Source organism: Lotus japonicus, chromosome 4 (assembly GCF_012489685.1).
Source record: "Lotus japonicus ecotype B-129 chromosome 4, LjGifu_v1.2".
Classification (NCBI taxonomy): Eukaryota; Viridiplantae; Streptophyta; class Magnoliopsida; order Fabales; family Fabaceae; genus Lotus; species Lotus japonicus.
The window spans coordinates 80,725,462-80,749,166 of record NC_080044.1 but is presented as its reverse complement, the minus strand read 5'-3'; the positions used below and the strand labels follow the sequence as shown (position 1 = coordinate 80,749,166).

Sequence of the window (23,705 nt, the reverse complement as noted above, 5' to 3'; positions counted from 1 at the left end):
AAAGACCTTGTATATCCAAATATCTATATTGAACAATGGAAAATAAAACTCCAAGATTATTCAATTCAAGTTCAAAAGAAGAACAAAAGTAACTCTACTGCTCCTGATACATGGAACAAATCAAATTATAAACACACATATGTTTGGAAGAAAAAAGAAACAAAAGAATTAATTCACATGAAAAAATGGGCTAATTATAAGATGAATCACCACAACATACCTAACTGGACAAGCTGCATACAAAAACCATCAATGTTTATGCTGCTCTCTGGCCACTGCGAGTCTTCGATATAATGTCCTTCAGATAGTCGTAACGACCACGGTGATAATCAATCCACAAACACAGCTGCCTGATGGCCTCCCTCTTTTCCTCCCCCAAATCCAACATACCATCTTCTTTCTCTTTCATCATTTTCTGTAGCTCTCCAACTGTCTTATTAAGTTGAACAACAGTTGTTGTCAGATTCACCTTCTCTGCTTCCTCCTTGCTTGCCTTTGATTCTAGCTTCTCAACCACCGCCCTCAGAGTCAGCTCCTTTTCTTTTTCACCCCGCAGCTCCTCCAACAAACGCTTTTTGTCCTCCTTTAACTGCTCTTTTTCCTTATTCATCTCCAAAACACGGTCTTTTGTAACCTGAAGCTCATGTGAAATGTTTGAGATGCAATTTTCATAATCTTTACAATTGTCAGAAAGCTTAAAGCTTAAAGTATCTATGCCAGTTATCAAACTGTGTAAATACTCTTTAACATCTGTGACAGTTTCATGAAAAGCTTTATTGTTAGCATGAATTGTTGCTGACAAAATAGCAATCCTGTCTTCAAGTGCTCTCTGATCTTGCTGAAACTTCTCTTCCGCTTTTCTAAAGCTCTCTTCCTTCTCACTTAGCAATTGTTCTGTGACCCGGAGCTTCTGGTTTGACAGACGAAGCTTAACCTCTATCATGCGGACATTCTCAAACAAAGAGCTGATTTCATCTCCTTTGTCTTCTAGGTCTCTTTTCAGGTCTTCTATTGTATGCTCCAAATCAGCTACCATCTGATCTTTCAACCCAATGCCTTGATGAAACTCTTCTGTCATATCTTCAATCTTTTTCTCTGCAACTTCAAGTTTGAGTTGGCATTCTTTCAACCAACTATCAATTTGTTTATATTCTTCATTCAACTTCTGATATGCATCTTCTCGTTCATCCAATACTCTCTGATGATCCACAGTTTTGCTTGCTAAGTCATTCTTTTCTCTCTCTACCACCACGAGGCTTTCAGTATGTTCTTCTCTGATTTTTTCACAGTGGAGCTCCAATTCCTCTTTCGTCTTCTGCAAGGAAAGCAAGTCTGACTGCAGGCTATTAACTTGGTTGGTGAAGGCAATTACTTGCCCTGAAGCCTCATTCTCCTTTTCAAGAAGCCTTTCCTGTAGAGTGGACAACTCTGCCTCTTTCTCTGCTAGTGTTTTCTCCAGTGCAGTAATTGTTTCCCGAAATCCCAAATTTTCCTCTCTCAGATCACTGTTCTCATGGTCTTTAACTCTTATTTGCTCTTCAACTCCACTCTTCTGGCTGTGTATGGAATCCAGCTCCAAATTTAGCTTTTCACACTGCTCTGTTAATTCTTGTTTCTCATTCTGCAGGGAAACCAAATCATGTTGAAGGTTATTAATTTGCTCACTGAAGGCCATTAGTTGGGCTGAACCTTCTTCCTCTGCCTTATTAAGCTTGCCCTGGAGAGCAGAGAACTCAAATTCTCTTTCTGCTGATCTTTGCTCCAATTGTGCTATTTTGTCATTTAGCTCCAACTTCTCCTGTGTCAGATGACTAATCTCATCGCCATTAGCCCTTAGTAGCTCTTCAGCTTCGCTTTTCTTGCTGTGTATGGAATCCAGCTCCAACTTCACCTTTTCACACTGCTCTGTTAACTCCTGTTTCTCATTCTGCAGGGAAACCAAATCATGTTGAAGATTACTAATTTGCTCACTTAAGGCCATCAGTTGAGCTGAACCTTCTTCCTCTGCCTTTTTAAGTTTATCCTGGAGAGCAGAGAACTCAGATTCTCTTTCTGCTGATCTTTGCTCCAATTGTGCTATTTTGTCATTTAGCTCCAACTTCTCCTGTGTCAGATGACTAATCTCATCACCGTTAGCCCTTAGTAGCTCTTCAGCTTCGCTTTTCTTGCTGTGTAGGGAATCCAGCTCCAACTTCAGCTTCTCACACTGCTCTGTTAATTCCTGTTTCTCAATCTGCAGGGAAACCAAATCATGTTGAAGATTACTAATTTGCTCACTTAAGGCCATTAGTTGAGCTGAACCTTCTTCCTCTGCCTTTTTAAGTTTATCCTGGAGAGCAGAGAACTCAGATTCTCTTTCTGCTGACCTTTGCTCCAATTGTGCTATTTTGTCATTTAGCTCCAAATTCTCCTGTGTCAGATGACTAATCTCATTGTCGTTAGCCCTTATTAGCTCTTCAGCTTCACTTTTCTTGCTGTGTATGGAATCCAGCTCCAACTTCAGCTTTTCACACTGCTCTGTTAATTCCTGTTTCTCATTCTGCAGGGAAACCAAATCATGTTGAAGATTACTAATTTGCTCACTTAAAGCCATTAGTTGAGCTGAACCTTCTTCCTCTGCCTTTTTAAGCTTATCCTGGAGAGCAGAGAACTCAGAATCTCTCTCTGCTGATCTTTTCTCCAATTGTGCTATTTTGTCACTTAGCACCAACTTCTCCTGTGTCAGATGACTAATCTCATCGCTGTTAGCCCTTAGTAGCTCTTCAGCTTCACTCTTCTTGTTGTGTATGGAATCCAGCTCCAACTTCAGCTTTTCACACTGCTCTGTTAATTCCTGTTTCTCATTCTGCAGGGAAACCAAATCATGTTGAAGATTACTAATTTGCTCACTTAAAGCCATTAGTTGAGCTGAACCTTCTTCCTCTGCCTTTTTAAGCTTATCCTGGAGAGCAGAGAACTCAGAATCTCTCTCTGCTGATCTTTTCTCAAATTGTGCTATTTTGTCACTTAGCTCCAACTTCTCCTGTGTCAGATGACTAATCTCATCGACGTTAGCCCTTAGTAGCTCTTCAGCTTCACTCTTCTTGCTGTGTATGGAATCCAGCTCCAATTTCAGCTTTTCACACTGCTGTGCTAACTCCTGTTTCTCATTCTGCAGGGAAACCAAATCATGTTGAAGATTATTAATTTTCTCACTGAAGGTCAATAGTTGAGCTGCACCTTCTTCCTCTGCCTTATTAAGTTTACCCTGGAGCTCCCTGATTTGATCTGAGGATTCATTAGTGAGGGTTGACACTTCCCTTTCTCTCACATCATGTTTCTCTTTTAACTGACATAATTCAGCTTCAGATTCTTGTATTTTTTTGTGAGCCAGCTGAACCTCATCTGAAGCCTGTGAAAGTTTCACTTTTAATGATTCATTTTCTTCCTCAGTGATTTTCAGATTGTGGCTTACATTTGCTATTTTCTGTTCTGCATTTTCCAAATGCTGCTTCACAACAGAAAGTTCATCTGTAACTGCTTGAAATTCTTTCCCAAGCTCTAATTTATCATCTTTCAGTTGATCAATTAGAATCCTCAGGCTATCTGTAATCTTCTTTTCCTCGTCAATTTGTTGGGTAGCTGTCTCTTTCTCCATGGTCAAACTCCCTTTTTCTATCTTCAAATCTTCCAAGCTTTGACTCAGTTCTGCTTCTACTTTGCCAGCAATGTCCAGTTGCTTCTTTAGTTCAGCATTCTCATCCAAAAGTTTTGATGTTTGAATGCCTAATGCTTCAGCATCAGTTTTCAAATCCATGTTAATTTTGTCTGCTTCTTGTATCTTGCTTAGTGCTGCTACATATTTTGAATTTAGATCCTCCTTCTCTTCATGTGTAACAATCAACTTCTGGTTTATTTCAGCAACTTCCGCACGCGCCATTTCAAGTTCTTGTTTTACACCATCAATTATCTTTTGAAAGTCATTTTCCGGTAGTCCGTTTTTGCTGTCTTTGTCTTTTGAAGAATCTGAATCTGAGTCAGAACTGGATGAAGAGCTTCCACTTTCTCGCTTTCCCTTTATCCTCTTTTTTAACTCGCCTGTTAGATGATCATATCTTGCATATAGTGATTGGTATTGATTGTGGAAATCCTCAATCAATTCAACAAGTGGTTCCTTATCCTCCTCAACATTGTCATCTTTAACAAGTTTCAATATCTTTTTCACTTTGTCTTCAATATCTGTAGGAAAGGTAGAAAAACACCAAATCATTTATTTGATCCCATAAGATGATAGACATAAGTCATAACATACTATTCATAATTAATTTCCTTGATATCATATTCCAAGTGTCATTGTCATTGTGGCAGCAGAGTGTAATATATGATAGAGATTGTACCTGTTTTAGCTTCCTGGAGCTGCTCTTCTTTATCAGGGTCAATGTGACTGCCAAAGAACGACTTTATAGACTTTCTCAAGTCATGTTTCACCATCTTTTCTACTGATCTTCAAATTCTTAAGAGTTTCAAGTCAAGATAATCTGTTCCCCATATTCATTCCAGGAAGTCAGGAACTGAAAATTTGGACTCAATTATTTAATATTTGAGCACATTGATACAGAAAATTCTGTACATGTTTAACTTGAAGATAGTTTAGAAATTTCTAAATACGCCGTAAATGAGAACAACACATATCTAGCAACTTGTGCAATCAAATTTTTATTTATACTTATCAATCTTGACAAATAAATTTATAGTAGAATAACTGAACATGTAAAGATAACTCATTGTAGAAAAATGTGGTAAACATGGCAGAAACAGTACATGTCCTTTTCCGTTTTTATAACCTAAGATGATATCCATGGCCAGTCTTTCTGCATCAAAACTTCAGCATAAAAGATTTCAGTTCATATAGTTTCTACTTTATGTCACCAAAATGGCTAGGTGCAACCCACTGCTACATGTGCCAACACAAATATTTTAAGCTGAATATTCTTATATGATATCGCATTCAAAAGATGTTGCTGGAACTTTAAACCAAACACTTGTACTACACTTACACAGAAAACAAAAATACTAAAATATAGGGAAATATTTTACATGGACTTGAGGCGTGAACTAGAAAAATAGAGAGCAGAAGTAAAGAGGTGAATATGCAATTGTTTGGGGTTCTCCATTCAACGACAAAAAGATACTATATGTGATTGCCATAATCACTGAACCACAAAAATTAGATTGGCACAGCTCCTAAACTCCTAAAGCTTGTAATTAACATACCCTTAGTCCAACATTTTATGCTATTAGGACTAATAGAATTCTATTTTTGAGAATGGAAAAATCAAAATGGGCCACTAGTATCCGGCAACAACTACAATCTGTCGCCATGTCAGGAAGCTTCCCAGAATTAAACCAAAAAAAAGGACAAAAAAGCACCTTTGTAATTGTACCGAAAAAAGGGATAAAACAAAGAACAGTCACTATTCTTGAAATTCAAGTTTGTAAGTTCTTATAAACGACACAATTTTGGTAAATTCGATTAGTACCTGAGATATGCTTTCAGCTTTCCTTCCTCCTACTCTTCTCTACCAAAATCTGATGAACTCCTGTGGAGAAAAAAAGTAAGAAAGTTAAAAAAGATACAGTAAATTCAGTAGCAATATGATGCAGATGATAACAAATGACCAGTGCAAATAATAACACAGTCACTTTGAATATAGCAGCAACAATAGTACTTTTCTTTATTTGGCATAGCTATATCTAAGCTAATATTTCAGTTTTAATTTATTTTCCTTAAAATCCATAGTTAATAATCGTCAAAGATCATCACCGTTTACAAGATTAAGAATCAGAAGACCTTCAAATCATAACCATGTGCAACTGCAGAGCATGCAAAAACCAAAAACCAAAAATTCAAAGTAAAATCGTAAATTGAAGCATGAGTGATACAGCTTCAAAGTAAAGCAAGTTGATCTGATCGAATCAAAAATTCAGGAAAATCAAAGAGCGGTTCAACTAAGAGGCTATAGAATTGAACTGAAGCCGAAACGAGAAAAGAAATTGTGAAGAAAGAAATTGATTGACGGTTACCTGGTGAGAGTTGAAAGGAAGATCATGGAGATGGAAGGAAGCAGAGGATCGAAACTTGGAGAGGAAGAGGTGGAGCTGTTCAGTAACGCAAGAGAAGAGAGACAGATAGTTATGACTTATGAGTTTGTAATTATTTATTGAGTAAAATACACTCACCCCCCTCAAGGTTTGCAAGAATGACACTCCACCCCATTCTTTTTTTAAATCTACACTCCACCCCATTTTTTATAAAGGCAAAATTTAGTGACGAAAACAAATTCGTCACTAATAAAAATAATTACTAATTAGTTAAAATTTAAATAAGTTTAATGAATATACGCTATCATACATTAATTTATGAAAATAATTTTACTGAATATACTCTGTCTGTTAAGTCCACGTCCTATCTGTCTCCAAATCATATTTCTCACCACAAACGGTCACCACCAAGCCTTTGCTCCCTTTAACACGACGGCCACTGTCCCAAAATGTGAAACCCCATGACACCACCATGCATCAAAGTTTTGTTGCGACCTGAACCACAGAACGTAAATCGCACATTCCCAAAGCTACCTGTTCAACTACTTCTTGTGAACTTCACCCCCTTTAAGTTGCGAGCGAACGCTCAGTTGGTTTAAGATGTCGTTGGATTTTGTTAAAAACGGTGCTCCACCGCATCGTTGGGTTCTAATAACCTCTGATCCACTTCATATTTCTTAATTCTGTTTCTCTATTTTCTTCACCCATTTGTCTTGCTTTTTGGGTCTACAATCCAATTTTCAAAATTTGAGGTATAAAGAGATTATTTTGATTAAAATTGAATTATTACCAAATATGAAAACACAAGCATGTTTCCCTATGTTCGATATATGGTTTGTAAACCGGTCGGGTGTGCTATTGCAGAATTTGCATTGTGAATTTATGGAGGAAGACCGCGATTGAAAGAATGAGGAGGACTGTGATGTTTTCATTTTTAAATTTATTGGATTATATTGAAAATATTTTTTGAAATTATTGATTAACAATTTAAATAATAATTAATTATTAATGAAGAATAATTTTCGTCACTAAATTTGCATCTATATAAAATCGGGTGGGGTGTAGATTTTAGACAAAAATGGGGTGGAGTGTAATTTTAATAAACCTTGAGAGGGGTGAGTGTACTTTACTCTTATTTATTTATTAAAATTATTTTATAAAATTAATAATGATTTTATGAAAAAGTGGCTTTGTCCGGATTAGAGCGCTCTCAAGAGACGCCAGCATTTTCCACTTCAAATTTCAGGAATCGAATCTTTGGATTGCTTTCCACCTCTTTGCCCCTCTTTTATTTATTTATTACCATAATGCCACTTTCACTTCTCCAGGTGGGGACAATGTTTTTTTTGTTAAATAAAATTTCAAATATTGCAATGACATAAATAAATAAATTTAAAATAAACTTTCTCACTCAAGATGGATACATGAAGCAAAATTCCTAAAAGCCCTACAAAATCCTTGAGTCGGCAATGTTTAATTGAAGGGTGAAGAGTCCGAGTTTAAACCCTAGTAAAAGAACTAATTTACTAACAATTTACAACTAATATTTATCTATAAAAAACTAATTTTAACAACGCATCCAGCTTTGCCAAAGTTGCAATATATGCATTCCCAAAGAAGCTAATATCACGGCTTCAGCTGCACCAAAAAAAAGTCAAACAAAAAACACGGAAAGGAGAGGAAGGCTTGGCTTATGTACATCCCATGAAAGAGGGGAACAAACTCAGAAGGGAGATGGAGGCGCAACGACAGAGATGGTTGCGGTTGAGATGGCAGCGGCAACGGAGGAGAAGAGGTGGCACAACAAAAATGGTGAAGACGATGGATGTGAAGGAGTGTGAACAAACACTTATTGTTAGGAGTGTGAACAAACACTTACCGTTTCCTCTTCTATTTTTTTCACTCACTTTATATTATTATCTCTCTATTTTATACTATCACATTATCCATCATATTTCTCATTTCTCTTTAATTTCCTTGTTTTTCTATCTTTGTGTACGTGTTTTAGGAGTGTGAGCAACCACTTATTGTTATAGAATTAAAAAATATCACTAGGGACACAACTGCCAGAAAGGAGCACGATACAATGCCATGAAGATCCGTTTTTCAGCATGTTGAGGTTGATCTGGCTTCTGTTGAATCTCAAATATTGCTGGGTCTTTCATGTTCTGTATGGCTGCTTCCTCCAACTTGCAATGACAAGCCACATGACTTTCTAAGAGATTCTTAATGCCTTTTGAGTCCACAGAGTACTTAAGAATATATTTGTTCATTAATGCATGAACTGCTTTAATAATTGATCACCACATTAGACAACACATGGCATTTAGTAGACATTCATGTTTCTTTCATAACGATTTTGTTTTTCAGTTTGGCCACAAATTTTATATATCACAATGTTTTTTTCATACACAAGATCTGAACGGACTATTTTTAGACAAAATCAAACACTTACCACTTGAACAGATTGAGAGCAACCTTCCTCCATGGCAGTTGGACATCTTCTGATTTGTATGACAAAGCTTTCGTATCTTTCAAGCCCTTCAAAATCATAATTGTATATCAAATGTGTTATATCAATTGTTTCATTACATATTAGTAGTTGGCTTTGAGAAAAAGATGGATCTGTGAAAAATTGTACACTTATAAAGACTAATCTATACACATTCTTTCTCATATAACAAAAATAGCATGAGTTGTCCTTCCAAATTGTATATTAACTCAATTACTTATAACAAATCTTATCTCCTCTCTCTTCCCCTGCTTATCAAAGCTCATGTCCTCTTATTGACCCTCATATTCGTGACCAAACTCTTCAAATAGTTACAACGGTCCCGGTGAAAATCAACAACAAAACAAAGCTGCCTTATTACTTCCCTCTTCTTCTCCCCTAGGCAAATCAAGTCTTCGTCTTTCTCTTTGAGATTATTCTCCAATTTCCCCACTTTCTTCTCAAGCTTTCTCACTGTTTTCGTCAGGTTCAGCTTTTCTCCTCCTTCCTTGCTCACCTTGGCTTCTAACTCCCACACTTTCTCTCTTAACAGCAACAACTGCTCTTCTTTTTCATTCACATTGTCTTTCAGTTCTTTCATCTCACCACTCCTTTTCTTTATCCAATCCTTCGCTGACTCAACCTCACACAGCATTTTAGAGACACGGCTCAGGATAAAATCACTGTGTTCCTCAACCTTCTCAGCTGCTACATTTAATCCATTTATAACAGACAATTCAAACCTGTTTGGTTCAAATTCAACCACACCTTCTTTACGTGTTCTTAGTTTCTCTTCATAACAAGCAACTTTCTCTCCAAGAATCTTGTTCTCTTCCTCGTACCTCTCCTTCGTCATCTTGCAGCTGTTTTTGTTTTCATTGTTCAGCTGTTCTGCTACGTGGATCCTCTGGTGCAACAACCGGATACTGTCTTCCATTTTCTTCCTGAGCTCTTCAACCAGTTCTTCCATTTTCTTTTCTGCGAAACGTGGATTGAATTTCAACCTATTCAACATGATTTTGGCTTGTTTTTCCTCTGCGCTTATTCTGTCAATTGTTGCTGCCTGATCCTTTATTATTTTCTCTTGTTCAGCTATCTGGGTTTCTAACTTGACGTTCAAAGTCTCCATCTTTGTTAGGCTCTCTGCATGTTCCTTCTGGTTTCGCTCGTTTTGGTGCTCCAATTCTGCTTTTAAAGCTGTAGCCTCCACACAAGCTTCATTCTCATGACTCTCATGTTTTTTCAAAAAACCAAACATATCATCCCCTTTATGAGCCATTGCTGCTTCCAGATCACAGTTTCTATCATGAAGAGTCTTGTTTTCATTCTCTACCTGTTTCATCTCATAACTTACACTTCTTAATTCTTCTTCCAATTCATTTCTCTGGTTGCTTTGAGTTTCCAATTCATGTTCCAGGTCCTTTATCCTCGCAAGAAAACCCTCTTTCTGTTCCACCATACCCTTCTCAATTGATTTCGTTTCAGCCACATTCTCCTCCAGATTTTCTATCTGAATCTGGTATTGTGTAATTTGCTCCTTCTTTCTATTCATCTCAACTTTTAATTCTCTGTTCAGGTTGCCTAAAGAATCTAACTTATTCTGCATAACGTTAAGCTGCTCCATCAACTGGTCTGTTTGTTTCAATGCTCCACATTTTATTCTTTCTTCCATTTCATCTTTCTGAGTCCTCAGGGATTTCGTCTCATGTTCGAGCTCATTGACTTGTGCCATCAATTTAGCAACATTGGACTTTGCCTTATTCTCATTTTCATCGAGCTTCGCCTGCAGATTAGATACAACACATTTTTCCTCTTTCAAGAACAATTCAAGCTCCACAACTTGTTCCTGCAGCTCAGTGTTCTTTGCACTAAGCTGTTTAACTTCATTTGCTTGGCTTTCAACTTGAAGTTCTAGATTCCCTTTCTGCTCGCTCAAGCTCTCCATTTCTTTCATTAGTGAAGTTATCTGTCCCTCAAGCTTCATTGCCTCAGCTGATGCTTTAGTTACATTGTGATGATTGTGATGTTGGGTTTCAAATACATTGTGATGTTCTATTTCTGACCTTATCGTATTATTAACATCTACTTCCTCTGAGGAAAAGTATTCTGAGTCTGAATCAGATGAAGAAACTGAAGTCCTCCCATTTCTTCTGTGAGAAACAACTTTCTCAAACTCTCCAGCAAAACGATCATACAGTGCATTAAGCGACCGGTACTGCTTGTCCAAGTCCTCAATTAGTCCCACAAATTCTGTCTCTTTTTTAGAACGCTTGGGGTTCCCATCTTTTTTGCTTTGTACAAACTTCAGGATTCTTGTAATGTTGCTTTCTATATCTGCAAAGGGTGGGAAATCATGATATAGTTAAAATGTTGAATCAAAATATTTCAAAAATTAATTTTTACTCAAAAGACTATATCTTAGGTGTTAAGAATTCATGATGTTGCAACAATATGGATAAATATTCTTGCACACTAGGAATTTTAATGTATACACCCCATTTGCGACCAGAGAGATGAGACGGAAAGAAAGATGAATGAAAAATATGATATGTGATGAGATGAGAAAGGAATAGAGAGATGCAAAGAAAAATAAGGTGGAAAATGAGATGGAAAGAATAAAGTGTATAAATATTATAGTTAGAACAGCATTAGTTAACAACTAGGTGGACAGTATTTTAAACCATCAATGGGTCAGGGTCTCCTTAATCTTATGGGGTATTCAAGGGTTCATGTGGGGCACAAGTATGGGGATTTATGAGAAAAATCTGCACCTGTTTTGGTCCTTTCGAGTTCTTCTGCATTTTTTGTATCAATAATACTCTCGAAGAACTTGAATGATTCCCTTGAATTGTGGTTTATCATCTTTACAATGGGCCTTTATGCGGATATTACATTTAGAAGGAAGTGCCAAACAAGGATCTCTTCATTAATTCCACAAACTAGGAATCCTGAAATTGAGAAATGAAAGACAGGTAAACAAATTGAAGGGCAATTTGAAGAATTTTACAACCTATAATAGTAGTCCTATGTAGCTTGACCAAGATTTGTCTTTTGGAAGATACATATGGTGCTAGATTAGAAAAAGTTATCTTATTTACAAGTTTAAAATGATAATAATTCTTATCTAAATTAATTATAGGTTAATATAAGAAAAAAAGCATATCATTTAAAATTTATTCAGAAATGTTCATAATTCAATCATTATTTTATAATTCCAATCTAGTTCTTTTATTATTCCATTAGTACTATATTGGTGTGGACAAGGTTAGGTTAGCATCATGCCTTGACCCACAAAACGATTTGAGATGATAAATGTGTCTGGTTCTGGTTTAGGCAAGTGTCAACTTCCTACTTTTATTTTGCCAAACATGATTCATTCCATGCCATGTTCACTCCCTTGCATTAAGATAAGCTTATACACCTTATCATATGTTGCTTTCCTGATGTATTGAACAGACCATGGCTGTTTCCAAACTGAAAATGACCTTTAGCTTTACCTCAAAGTAGGTGTTGAATTAAAAAAAAAATATTTTCCCAGTCCCACACTAATTTTTCCTAAGAATCACTTTTCCACATTTTTTCCCTTTTATTATAACATCATACATCTCGCATTTTCCTTTTTCTCCTCTTCTTTTCACTTTCTATTTCTCTCTTCCTTGTACTCCTTCCATATTTTATGGGTGTGAAAGGATCTGTATCCATATAAATCAGTGCTAAAAAGGAAATACTATATAGTGGAACAGGCCAAGCTGACAGCACCCTATGAATGAAAATCCACAAAATGGAACAGTTAAGATCTTCAACAAACTTTCCTTAATTTAGAAGAACTCCCAATACCATATAGAATTGTCATGGATGTTTGTTCATCCTCATTGTGGCATCACTTCTAGTTTCTAAACAAACCAAAATGCTGAGAATCAATATGATTCAATTCAACTTTTATCCCTCACATAATTTCTGATAGATACACATCAAGAATTGGGGCCAGAAAATAAAAACATGTAAACACTGGGCCAACTTTCTACATGACATGAAAATAAAATATTCAACTTTGATTCTTTTTTTTCTAAGGTAAAACAGATGTAATCAAACAGAGGAAAATAAGCTACAAATTCTATGTCACATGGAGAAGACAAAAAATACAATTGAAAAGGTAACTAAATTGTAGTAATTGTTGATAATTTATCAATCTGAATTAGGCATTTCCATTGTTGCATGAGAATTTTGTTACATAGATGATTCCAAATTAAAATAACAAACAGTGAAAAAGATCAAAAGATGGATATCTCTTGAAACAAAAAATGACAAATGTGAGCAAAGCATGACAATGAAGAATAGATCAAACGGCAAATTCTGTTTTTACCTGGAAATGGAACTTGGTTTTTGCCGAAACGATTTGATTAAGAAATGCTGAAACAGAAGAAATTAAAAAATAATAATTAACGATGAACACAAATTAGAAATGAATATGAAAGAAACAAAGAATAATGATTATTGTCGTGCCTGTCCTTCTCTCTTGAGTGCGCCGAGACAAACGTCATGGCATTTGTTTGGAACAAAATGCCCTTCAAGATCGAAACAATTACGATTGAGATTGAGAAAGCCTTGAATTTGAATATCATCTCGCGAATGAATGAGTGAGTAACGAGAACGAGATCTAAAACGGCGCCAAAACTAAGTCGTCTCTCAATTATTTTATTACTGCAGGCAGGAGAAAAACGACGGTGTTGTTTCTCCGATCCAGTTTTTGTGTTTTTACTTTTTACTTTCACTTTTATAAAAAATTTAAAAAACCTAGTTAAATTCAATCCCTTTCCGTAGAAATGAACGAGTATTATTTGAACGATGTTAAAAAATTATAAAATATTGTACTTATAAAGCTCAGTTGGTTATTCATAATTCGTCGCAAACAATAGTGACGGACATATCTGTCGCAAATTTAGTGACGGATTTATTCTTCGTCGCAGATTCGCAAACAAGGATTTGGTGACAGATTTATGTCCGTCGCAAATTTGCTGACAAGGAACTTGTGACGGATTTCTTTCCGTCGCTAATTAGCTGACAAGGATTTCTCTCTGCAACCTAAACTACCCCAAATTGATACATTGTTTTTGCATAATAGAATTTTCTGAGAGGGCATCTCTTTGTTCTGGGTCTAAATCAATTGTTTTGATATCTTAAGGACTAAGGAGGTCCCATAATCTTGTTAGTTCAAGTTTTATATCCACCACAGTCTATTATGATTTCGAAGTTATAACAGATCGAGAGATTTTACAATCTGAACTCTGAAGTGGTTAATGGAATGCATGAGGTCCATAGTGAGGAATTATCATCAAGTCTTGACCAAGATGATGCAGAATCAGAATTGTTATTGCATTTCAAATGATCTCACTAGCTAGTTTTTAACAATTTTCTAATGCAATCTGCTCTCTAAGAAAAAATAAGTTTGAGTTTAATTCATTTCTCAATATCTTTGTTAATATCCATGATATTGTAGTTAAAATTTCAGACATATCAATGCTTGGTTGGGTTTGCTGGAATAACTACATACTATCTTGCTTCTATCGACTATGATGGGATAGTTAAGGCATGTATGGCTTGCACATTAGACACCATTTGAAATATTGTATATAATATATATCATTGGTAGACAATAGACATGTTATTACTAGTATAGGAGTATCCATCAGTTAATCTCTCCCCTACCTTTTTTTGGTCAATCTCTCCCCTATCTGTTACAGCCTGATTTATAAAGGCCCAACTGAGCTTGGGCCGGTATATATGGATCCCACGAGGCCCACTCATTATGGGTCATGTCAACCCCTATTGGGACCATCCACATTCACGAGCTACTGAACATGATGAATTTACAAGTGTGACTGTGTGAGTGATTATTGTTCTGTGAAGCTGTGGAGTATCAGTGAGGTCAGCTAAGTTCCAGAGGTCACTATGTAATTGAATCAAGAGTTTAAATTGATTGTTGTCTTCTCTATATATAGTTGTTATAGCATTTATGAATCTCCATAACGCGCGTAATCAAAAGTTTGACAACGACTATTCATAAGCACAAAAATCGTAAAGCTGTTAGCCATGTGAAGTTTTAGACTCTGAAACAATTGCTTCTGCATCAACAACACCTCACCTGTGAGTCCATCGACCAGTTCCTGCAGCTTGACCATGTCAGGACAATGAGAAGGTTTTATGTCAAGTTTTATAACAACCTTTTAAAATTTGTTTTAAAAAAAGAAAACTAAAAGATTGTGTTAGAGAACCACTCTAGCATAATGGCGAAATAGAACCTGAAAAAATTTGCGAACCTATCTAGAGTGCGGCTCACAGTGGATGAGAGCTAACTTTCAAGTGTGAGTAGGATTTGTGCTAGAAGGGCCAATCGTGATTCGGATGGAAGATAGGTTTCTAAGACAGTTTTGGTGTGGAGTATTCGTTTCTTGCAATGTTACTGGTTGTGCAATTTGTCTTAGGTCTTAAGCATGCTTGGAAATCGAGTCATCATAATGTTTTGTGTGTGTGTCTCATTGAAAGGAAGCAATGAATGTTCTTAACGACAATACAGAAATTCATATTTACTAATGGAAGAAGAAAACTATCAGCATTCGCGTCATGTTGGAAAGAGATTGAATAGTCACATTCTTTCATGTTCCTCAATAACTCAATTTATTGAAAGAGATATTCACTTATGATATAAGAGTATTGAGAAGTGTGTGATATTTTGTTTTAAATTTATGAACATTAAAATTGGTTTGTTTGAAATTATATTTTTGTCTTATTTTTAAATTTGGTTATAATCTGCATAAAATTTCTATACCATATATATTTTAAAATTTTGAAAGAGTTTTTTTTTTTATATATTTGTATAAAAGACATCACACGTGACGAGAGATGGGTGAGAATGAGAGTGGGTGGCAGAAACAACATATGACGCCAAAAATCCAAGTCAGAGTGATAGAGAACGGGGAATCCAAACTTGGAAACCAATGGGCTATCCATCACATGGGTTGCCGAAACATACGGCTGGACACTGGACCCCACAATGGCATTTTCCCTTTACCGGCTTCACCGGTTGCCCCTCTCCTCCTTTGTCTCTCCCTCGCACCTCCCTCTGTAACCGCCTTTTAAAACCCTCGCTCCGCCGCCCCTCACATTCTCTTCTTCTCTGATCCGATCTCTCTCTCTCTGCGCTTCTCTTCCCCGATCCACACAAGAGAGAGTGCTGCAGAGAGAGACATTGAAAATTTGAAATCGATCAATCATGGGTCCCAAAAACTCTTTCGGATTCGGAATTGTGGCCATGATCGCCGCTCTCATTTTCGCCCTTTCTGTCCCTGCCGCCGTCAATGCTCAGACTCCGGCACCTGCACCTGCTCCTACCAGTGACGGTAATGTTTTCTACGCAGATCTGATATCAACTTTGCTTATACCATTTTCGATTGTTTGGATCTGGATAGTTCATAGTTTCGTTTTCATGCTTCCTTTGGATTAACCACATTATGTATATGCATTATTTTAATACGGTTTATTTGATTTTTTCATACCTAGGCTTTGTGTGAATTGAATCTTCAAACTAATTTAGTTTCTGTAATTCTAAAATTTCCCAATTTCGTTTCATTAGAAACCCTAAATCTTTAATTTTTGTTCAAATATTTGGAGTTAGATATGGATTAGGGACATAATATGAATTTAAATATCTAAAGCCAGAAATTCTATGAAAGGTTAGTCTCCACCGTTTAGTGTGCTGATAATGTAGCTGAGGATTAGTCTCACAACCAACTATTGGATGTGACATTCCAGGGTTTAGCTAGGAAATAATTGAGATTTTTTAGATTCAGGCAATTTGATATTTGTAAGTGGTTTTTTTTCTTATAAACCGCTTGGTATCCAATCATCCTTCCCATATCGACTGTTATGAATCCGGAATTTAGTTACAGATAAGACTCTTAATCCCTCTGAGGGTGTAGGGGGTGAATTTTGTGGAGATTGAACCCAAAAACTTTCCATCACATTCTGCTTCTGTTGTCAACTGAGCTACCCCACCCCACCCTGTATAAATTTTTTGTAGGAAATGAATATCAAGATTATTGTTCTGCATTATTTTGAATTTACTCTTCTGTTGGGTTATTCAGGGTCGGCTGTTGATCAAGGTGTTGCATATGTGTTGATGTTGTTGGCTCTGGTACTCACATACCTTATCCACTCGGCTGACATTTCCTCCAGCTTTTGAATTTCAAGCAATGAAGGATGTCGGTTTTGTTTTTTATGACTTAGATTAACATGTTTCGTGCAAGCAGGGGGGAATGTGATTATGATATGAAACTGATTGAGATTGTGCAGAGGTTTCATGTTTTTTTTCCAGGGTTGAATGGGATTTGTGCAATTTAGTGCTTTGTGGTAGCAATGTCACATTCATTTGAGTGACAGACCTAGATATTATTGTCTATGTTTTCGCTATTATTAATGTAAGGATAATCTTGCTTCTGCCATTATGAGAGACAACCATCAGAAATAAACTACTCCAAGGTAGAAAGCGGTTATTTTCTTGAAACTCATAAGAAAATTTAATGTGTTTGAATACCTGTAAAAACAATTTCTTAACCTTAGAGTTTTGTCAACTTTTTTAAAAAGGCATAATTGCACTTTTGAGTTTAATCTAATGTGATTGTGTAACCAAAAAAAAAATCTAATGTGATTGTGCAAAAGTGATCTTCAATATTCAAAATGAGGTCAACATCCCGAATTTTTTTGCTGTGAGAGAAATCAGTCCTTCATTATGTCCATCTCCATCAACTGACTAATGGAATGTGCTGATGTGTACATCATTAATTGATGTGCCACCTTATGTTACCATGCCATCCGGATAAATAATGATTAAAACCTTATTTCCCCCCCCCCCACCCCCCCCCCCCACCAAAACACTAAGCTCATCTTTATCTTCATCCTAACTCACTGTGACCAACCCTCAATTCACATTAGACCTGCGTCAATCTTAAGCCTGAAGAGTTGTTCAAACCCACCATCAACAATAACTGCGACTTCCCAGACCTTAATATACAGTTATACACCAAACTTGCATCCTTTCCAAACCCTCAAATCACAATTAATGCATCCAACACAACCTCCCTCTAAACCAAAACAACCAACACCATGTTTTATCATAGAAGAACCTAGCCATCGAAACCATCAAACTCATAAGTCATAACCACTCGAGACAAGCTACCAACCAATACCATCACATCGTCCATCGCTCAAGTCAGATAACCTGTATCACTATCACAGATTTGACCTCCACAAACCCAACCTTGTCCGAACAATGGAGACGACATAGACAATCCCAGTGACGACAACGTAGCCTAGACAAATTGCATTTGAAGACAGCTATCAAGGCATGCAATCACGTTCAGAGACTGTTATTCGTTGTTGAAAGAACCAAGGCATGTAATCATGTGTTGCATGTGGTGGCGAATCCCTAAATTAATTAATTTCACCCCCGCCCCACTCCCACCATATCTAGGTTCTAGGTCTCTTCCTTTTTCACACCCCCTATTCGCCCTCACCTGCTATTGTTCTTTTAGTTTTCTAGTATGGATCTTCATATTCAAGCTTTCTCTGTCGGGTGCACCATTTTCTTCGACCGAAGGTTCAAGCTTTTTCTAGGTTTGAGTATTATTTTAGGGTTTTGTTTGATTAAGATGAAGATGAGCAATGCAAAATTTCCTCTGCTTATTTTGTTCTCTTTAACCTTCTTTAATCGAATATGTTGGAAATTGGAAAATGGATTTGGAGAAAGTAGAGATTTGTTTTTGGGAAATGGGGTTTTGAGGAGAGTCTTAGCTTATTCTTCTCTCATATCCTCCCTTGATTGTGTATCTCACAGTGGTGGAGGAGTGTGGTGGTTGAGTGGTGGTGGAAGAAGTGTGGTTGAGAAGGTAGTGGTAGTGGTGTGGTAGTGGTGTTGTGGTAGTGAGAGGAAAGAAGATGGTGGGGTTGAACTTGATGACATAGAAAGAAAAAAAACAAATGTTTAAGTGGTAAAAAAATGACACATCAGCACATTCTGTTAGTCAACTAACGAAGATGGACGGATGGACTAATTTCGCTCATGGCAACAAGATCCAAGATGTCGACTGCTTATTTTAAACATTGAGAACCACTTTTGCACAATCACATACCTTTTGTAAACTATGTATAAACTTCTATATGAATTTAAGCAAACGGATAATAAAAATTTCTTCAAGTTGAGTTTGGTCAATTGACCATTAACCATCAGTTAGATAATATGGTTATCTTGTCCCATATTGATCCAAATTATCATGTAGAATCAGAAATTCATTCATTAGAATGCTCAGAGTCCTAGTTTCGGTTAACTAACACATACAACCGTAACAGGATATGAATATCATTGCAACTTGCCAAAGTGTTCTGTTTAAGCTGATCAACTAAAAAATGCTGATCAAAGTAAACTGGAAATCTTGTGCTAGGTTAACCCTGAGCCACAAATTGTGATTAAGGTGAGTAAGAACACAAACAACTAGCATAACATTCAACGACGAAGATACATGCCATGGATTTCACCTTAAATTGAAACCAAAAAATTGTCAAAATCAGAGTTATTTGTGGATAAATGAAATTCATATTTGAAACTGAATAGCTTCTGCACATCAAAACAGGGGGGGAAAGGGTAAATATGGATTAGTGTCATGTGAGGGGATGATACATGAAAGTATAAATTATAAGGGCCTTGAGAATCAGCCAATCAGGGATACCAATACATGATTAAGCCTCCTTAGTTACTACTACTCGGCTTAGTTTCCTGTTGTTCTTGTCCAGCTAAGGAAAACTTCTTCACTTTCTGTTGAGACAGAAAACAAATTCAACTTAAGAAACAGAAAATGCATCAACAAGTGCAAACATCTGTGTACATGAACTTAAAATATATCCAGAAATTAAGTTGGAAGGAAAAGGCAATGCCATAAACAATGAATCAACTCTGAAGTGCATAATTATATTGCATCCATATCAGACTAAAGTTTCTCTGAAGACAAAGGCAAAGGCAAAGCCATTACTTTCTCTCAAGAGATAATTTTCTTCCTCCCTCTCTCAATCCATTTTGATACCTTACAAGAATCTATGACAAACTTATCGTCTAGAGTCCATTCAACACATTTCAAGTTTTATCAAAACATGAAAAGAACTAAAATGAACCAACAGTCACATAACAACTAAAAGAACAATAAGGAACTAGTTGGGGGGAACATAACCCCCTATTGTATGTATGGAAAGTTGGAAACTCACTGAGAATTCATGGTGAAATCAAAATCATGGTTAGAAGAAGCTACTTTCCTTAGCTTTTGTAAAAGTAGAATCGATTCTAACTCTTCAAACACAACTAAAGAAACATGCTATTAGTGTGCTTGTTTGGATTTTGGAAATACTTGTACAACTAATTCTAAAGCCAAAATCAAAAGCCCTTATGAAAGGGAAACAAAAAGTACCTTGGCAAGCACGCAGTCGCGCAAAGAATTGAGAAGGTGAAGGCATTTGTCTTGATCGTAGGAAGATTGAGCAACGCAATTCAGCAGATTCAAAGCTTCTTCTGCACACACTGGTTTCGCTGCACCTTGTTCTTCCATTCTCGAATTTTAGGGTTTTAGGATATAGCTTAAAATTCAATTAAATTAAACCCTTCTTATGACACCAACTGGGTTTGGGTACGCAATTTTTATTATTTATTACTGCTCACATGTGTGCTCCTCCTGTTTCTTACCACGTGTTTTCTCACTTTTTCCGGAAAAAGAATAATCTAGAAAAGAATAATTTAGCCACGCCTCAAATAATAGAAAAAAAATGTGAAATATATAATTTGTGACGGGATAGAAAAAAATAATCGGGGTAAAATGAAAAAAATATGTGAATATAAATTGTTATACAAAATTATAGTGGATTAGTAAAAATTTCATATGTAAGTGGTGTTGATTAGTGGTTTTTGTTTTTGTTTTTTTGAGATAGTTGATTAGTGGTTAAAAGCATTTGTTTAAACTTTTTAATCAAATTCTTTTAATAAAAACTTGGTTGATTGTGAGCCTCTTGTTTTATGTTTCTTGATAGCACTGAAAGCACTCCCATTCCATTAATATTTACCCCCTCCTCATTTCAAGACTTGAAACTGAGCCGTTCTCCTTTCTGAGCCATAATTGGACATGGTCAAGGATAGTGAGTTTCCTAATGAAATTAAACCACAGAGCTAAAAGGAAAATGCCAATTTTAGTGAGCACTACCTGCAATTCAATCCCAACTTTTTCCATCAGATATCATCACAAGTTCAGGAAAAAGCCAACACAAACACAAGTTGGAGGAAAAAATGGCCGAGAAAATGCACCTTAGTTTCTTCATCTTTGCCATGATTGGCTTCATTACATTGGTGCCTGTGAGTTCAAAAATTCACATTATTGGAGACCAAACGGGTTGGAGTTTGCCCAATTACTCAACTTTTTACGGTACCTGGGCCAAGAAGCAAAATTTTGCTGTTGGTGACGAACTCCGTATGTGCTAACACTTCTGTTTCCTCAATTAATGATTCATTCGCATAAACTTTTTTCATTTCATATTTAAAATTTTATTTGTGTGACAGAAAATGAGATATTAAATGGGACAAACTATTTGAATTCCACTTGAGCAAGCCATTGCTTTTCTAGCTACATTAAGTTTTGTTTAACTATTTGCAAACTAATGAAGTGCATGTATCCTTTTTGTTTATTGCAGGTTTTAAGTACAGGCCCGGGCTGAACACTGTGTTACAAGTAAACAAGGATGACTACGATCATTGCACTACCAGAAAAACCATAAGCACGTTCTTCAGAGGAGACACCATCATTTCTTTGGACAAGCCCGGTGACTATTTCTTCATAAATTCCGTGGGCAAACATTGCGAGGGAGGCCAAAAGATCGCAATTACTGTTCCTCAGGGAAAGCCCAGCTCCCATTAATTAATCAATAATTCAGCCTTTTTAACAGCATTGGGCCCTTGTACTGTAAATCAATGTAGATTGTGGGCTTAAGTTTCTCCCATTCTTTGAGTTTTGTACCATACGGAGTTTGTGTTCTGTGGTATTTGTAATTTTGTATTTATCCCTATTGTATGTGTACATACTAGTATTTGTATATTAAATCAGAATTGCTCTTGCCTCTTGGTGTATTTTCAATGTCATTAGTCAATTTTAAGTTAGAAAAATGATAATATAATGGTGTTAAATGTTTTCTATTTTTGGGGTGCTAGATATATAATTAGGGTGTCAAATAAATGTAAACAAGCAAAAATGTACATACATATATACCTAATGCACAGTATCAGGGTGGGGACATAAATAAATAAATAAAAAAGTATGAGGGTGCATGGGGACCAAATCTGATGGAGAACATGGGAAGGGAGAAAGGGGAAGCATTCACAGTGTCAGGGGCTCAGGGCCTGAGCCCTTTAAGCGACAAGTGGTGGCTGAGTTCCAAAGATCCCAGTAATTTGAAGTTTGAAGTAGGACATTCTCTTGACCAAAAAAAAAAAAAAAAGAAGAAGTAGGACATTCATTCTTCTATGGGAGCCAGCAAGTTTTTTTTGAAATTGATGAAATCGAACCTGCAATCCTTGATCAACCAGACAGTGACCAAACACTGCCACTTTCTCACATACTAACTAACATCTTCACTCTTTAGTCAATTTCCCCTCTCAAGTCTCAACACACACACGTCTTTAGTAGTCAATTTCCCCTTGTAAGAATGTTGGTGTTACGAAGAGTGAAGATAATTTCTAATTATTCCATTTATGCATCATTATGCTCATAGTTCGAATGCCATTAGACTACTAGTCACTAGAGCATCTCCAATCTTAATATTTTAAATTGATATTTTATCACTTTTGTGGGCCTATAAAATGCAGATACATATTTTGCTCTAATAGTTTTATTTTTAAAGTATTTTGCTCTAATAATATATACCTTATTTTACTTTTTATTGATCTCACACCACCCCATATATTTACATTATTTATTCTCACCTAATATTCCTAGAGTTTAATTTTGATGCACCGACGGTGTAAAGCTATTTTACACCGTCAACCAATCAGATTTCAATGATGTGAGAAAATCTATTTTTTCATTTAATTTCATTAATTGACGTGGCATATCCTTGAAATCTGATTGGTTGACGGTGTAAATAAACTTTACACCGTCGGTGCATCAAACTTTTTCTCATATTCCTATAATACTTCATATATATTTTTTACGCGTTAAATTGTTGCTAACGTGAAAAATTTTATTTAAAGGATAAATATATGCTTCAAACGAAACTATATTTTAAAATGACCCAAATAATAAAATAAAATAAAATAAAAACCAAAAGCGGGCAAAATGAAAAAAAGAAGAGTAAAAATGGATTAGAAAAAGTAGAAGAGCCCAACGGGCAAAAAATATCAGTTCAATCGGTCAATACCGCCCCCAACGGTGGGAAAACCACTTGAACATGTTGCCCTTTAAGTAGCCTCTTTCTTCTCCCTTTCCTCAAACCCTAGCCACGACTCTCTCTCCCTCTCCTTCTTCCTCATTTTTCTTTCTTCTCTCTCAAACCCTAGCCATGGCCGTCGAGCACATCTTCAACCTTTTTTTTCCTTCATTCTTTTAGCCTCGGCGCTGCAACTTCCTCCCTCCATTGGCGCTCACATGGCCAACTTCTTTTCTAAGCAACGACAGTGTTTCTTAGCCACAACTGTGTACAACGTTGAAGGTACATCGACGATCGCTCCTATTTTGGCTAGGAACCCCTTTCATCCTCACTTCTCTTCTTCACTCACAAAGCCCTCCACTTTAACCCACAAACCCTTTTCTTCCGGCGTGAATATCTCCTCTCATGTTTAGAATCGTGCAAGATTGAAGTTTTTCCCTACATGCAAGATCGAAGGTTTTCTCCTTCAAATCGGAGTTTTAATTTTCCCTTCAGATTAGAGCTTTACCTATTGTATTTATTATACTTTTGTAATGCCGAAATTTTGATTACCATTAATAGTTAACGATTTTCCACACAACTCAATACTTAATTAATGGTAAACGTGAAAGATTGCATAATTTTGTTTAAT

At 36.3% G+C, this 23,705-nt stretch overlaps 4 protein-coding genes across 5 annotated transcripts; 2 read left to right on the top strand and 2 right to left on the bottom strand.

Moving 5' to 3' along the window:
• Positions 1-7: 7 nt before the first annotated feature.
• Positions 8-6,213, bottom strand: LOC130714736 (COP1-interactive protein 1-like). Of its 2 annotated transcripts, none has more exons than XM_057564673.1 (4): positions 6,064-6,213; positions 5,520-5,579; positions 4,377-4,550; positions 8-4,218 (listed from the first exon to the last, which is right to left on the bottom strand). In XM_057564673.1, exons 3-4 carry the CDS (start codon positions 4,468-4,470, stop codon positions 257-259), a joined length of 4,056 nt encoding a protein of 1,351 aa, XP_057420656.1. In that variant the 5' UTR covers positions 4,471-4,550; positions 5,520-5,579; positions 6,064-6,213; the 3' UTR covers positions 8-256. The 2 variants fall into 2 exon arrangements, with proteins under 2 accessions (XP_057420656.1, XP_057420657.1); XM_057564674.1 differs by having other exon boundaries at positions 4,377-4,517.
• Positions 5,549-11,711, bottom strand: LOC130713444 (COP1-interactive protein 1-like). The gene is made up of 4 exons (XM_057563209.1): positions 11,344-11,711; positions 8,955-10,906; positions 8,537-8,622; positions 5,549-5,579 (listed from the first exon to the last, which is right to left on the bottom strand). Exons 1-4 carry the CDS (start codon positions 11,432-11,434, stop codon positions 5,549-5,551), a joined length of 2,160 nt encoding a protein of 719 aa, XP_057419192.1. The 5' UTR covers positions 11,435-11,711.
• Positions 11,712-15,683: 3,972 nt separating this feature from the next.
• LOC130711149 (arabinogalactan protein 41-like) lies at positions 15,684-17,070 on the top strand. Its single transcript, XM_057560647.1, has 2 exons — positions 15,684-15,969; positions 16,714-17,070. The coding sequence occupies exons 1-2, from the start codon at positions 15,843-15,845 to the stop codon at positions 16,809-16,811; spliced, it is 225 nt and encodes a 74-aa protein (XP_057416630.1). The 5' UTR covers positions 15,684-15,842; the 3' UTR covers positions 16,812-17,070.
• A 3,792-nt stretch (positions 17,071-20,862) lies between these two features.
• Positions 20,863-21,779, top strand: LOC130714168 (early nodulin-like protein 14). Its single transcript, XM_057564062.1, has 2 exons — positions 20,863-21,126; positions 21,347-21,779. The coding sequence occupies exons 1-2, from the start codon at positions 20,946-20,948 to the stop codon at positions 21,568-21,570; spliced, it is 405 nt and encodes a 134-aa protein (XP_057420045.1). The 5' UTR covers positions 20,863-20,945; the 3' UTR covers positions 21,571-21,779.
• Positions 21,780-23,705: the final 1,926 nt, after the last annotated feature.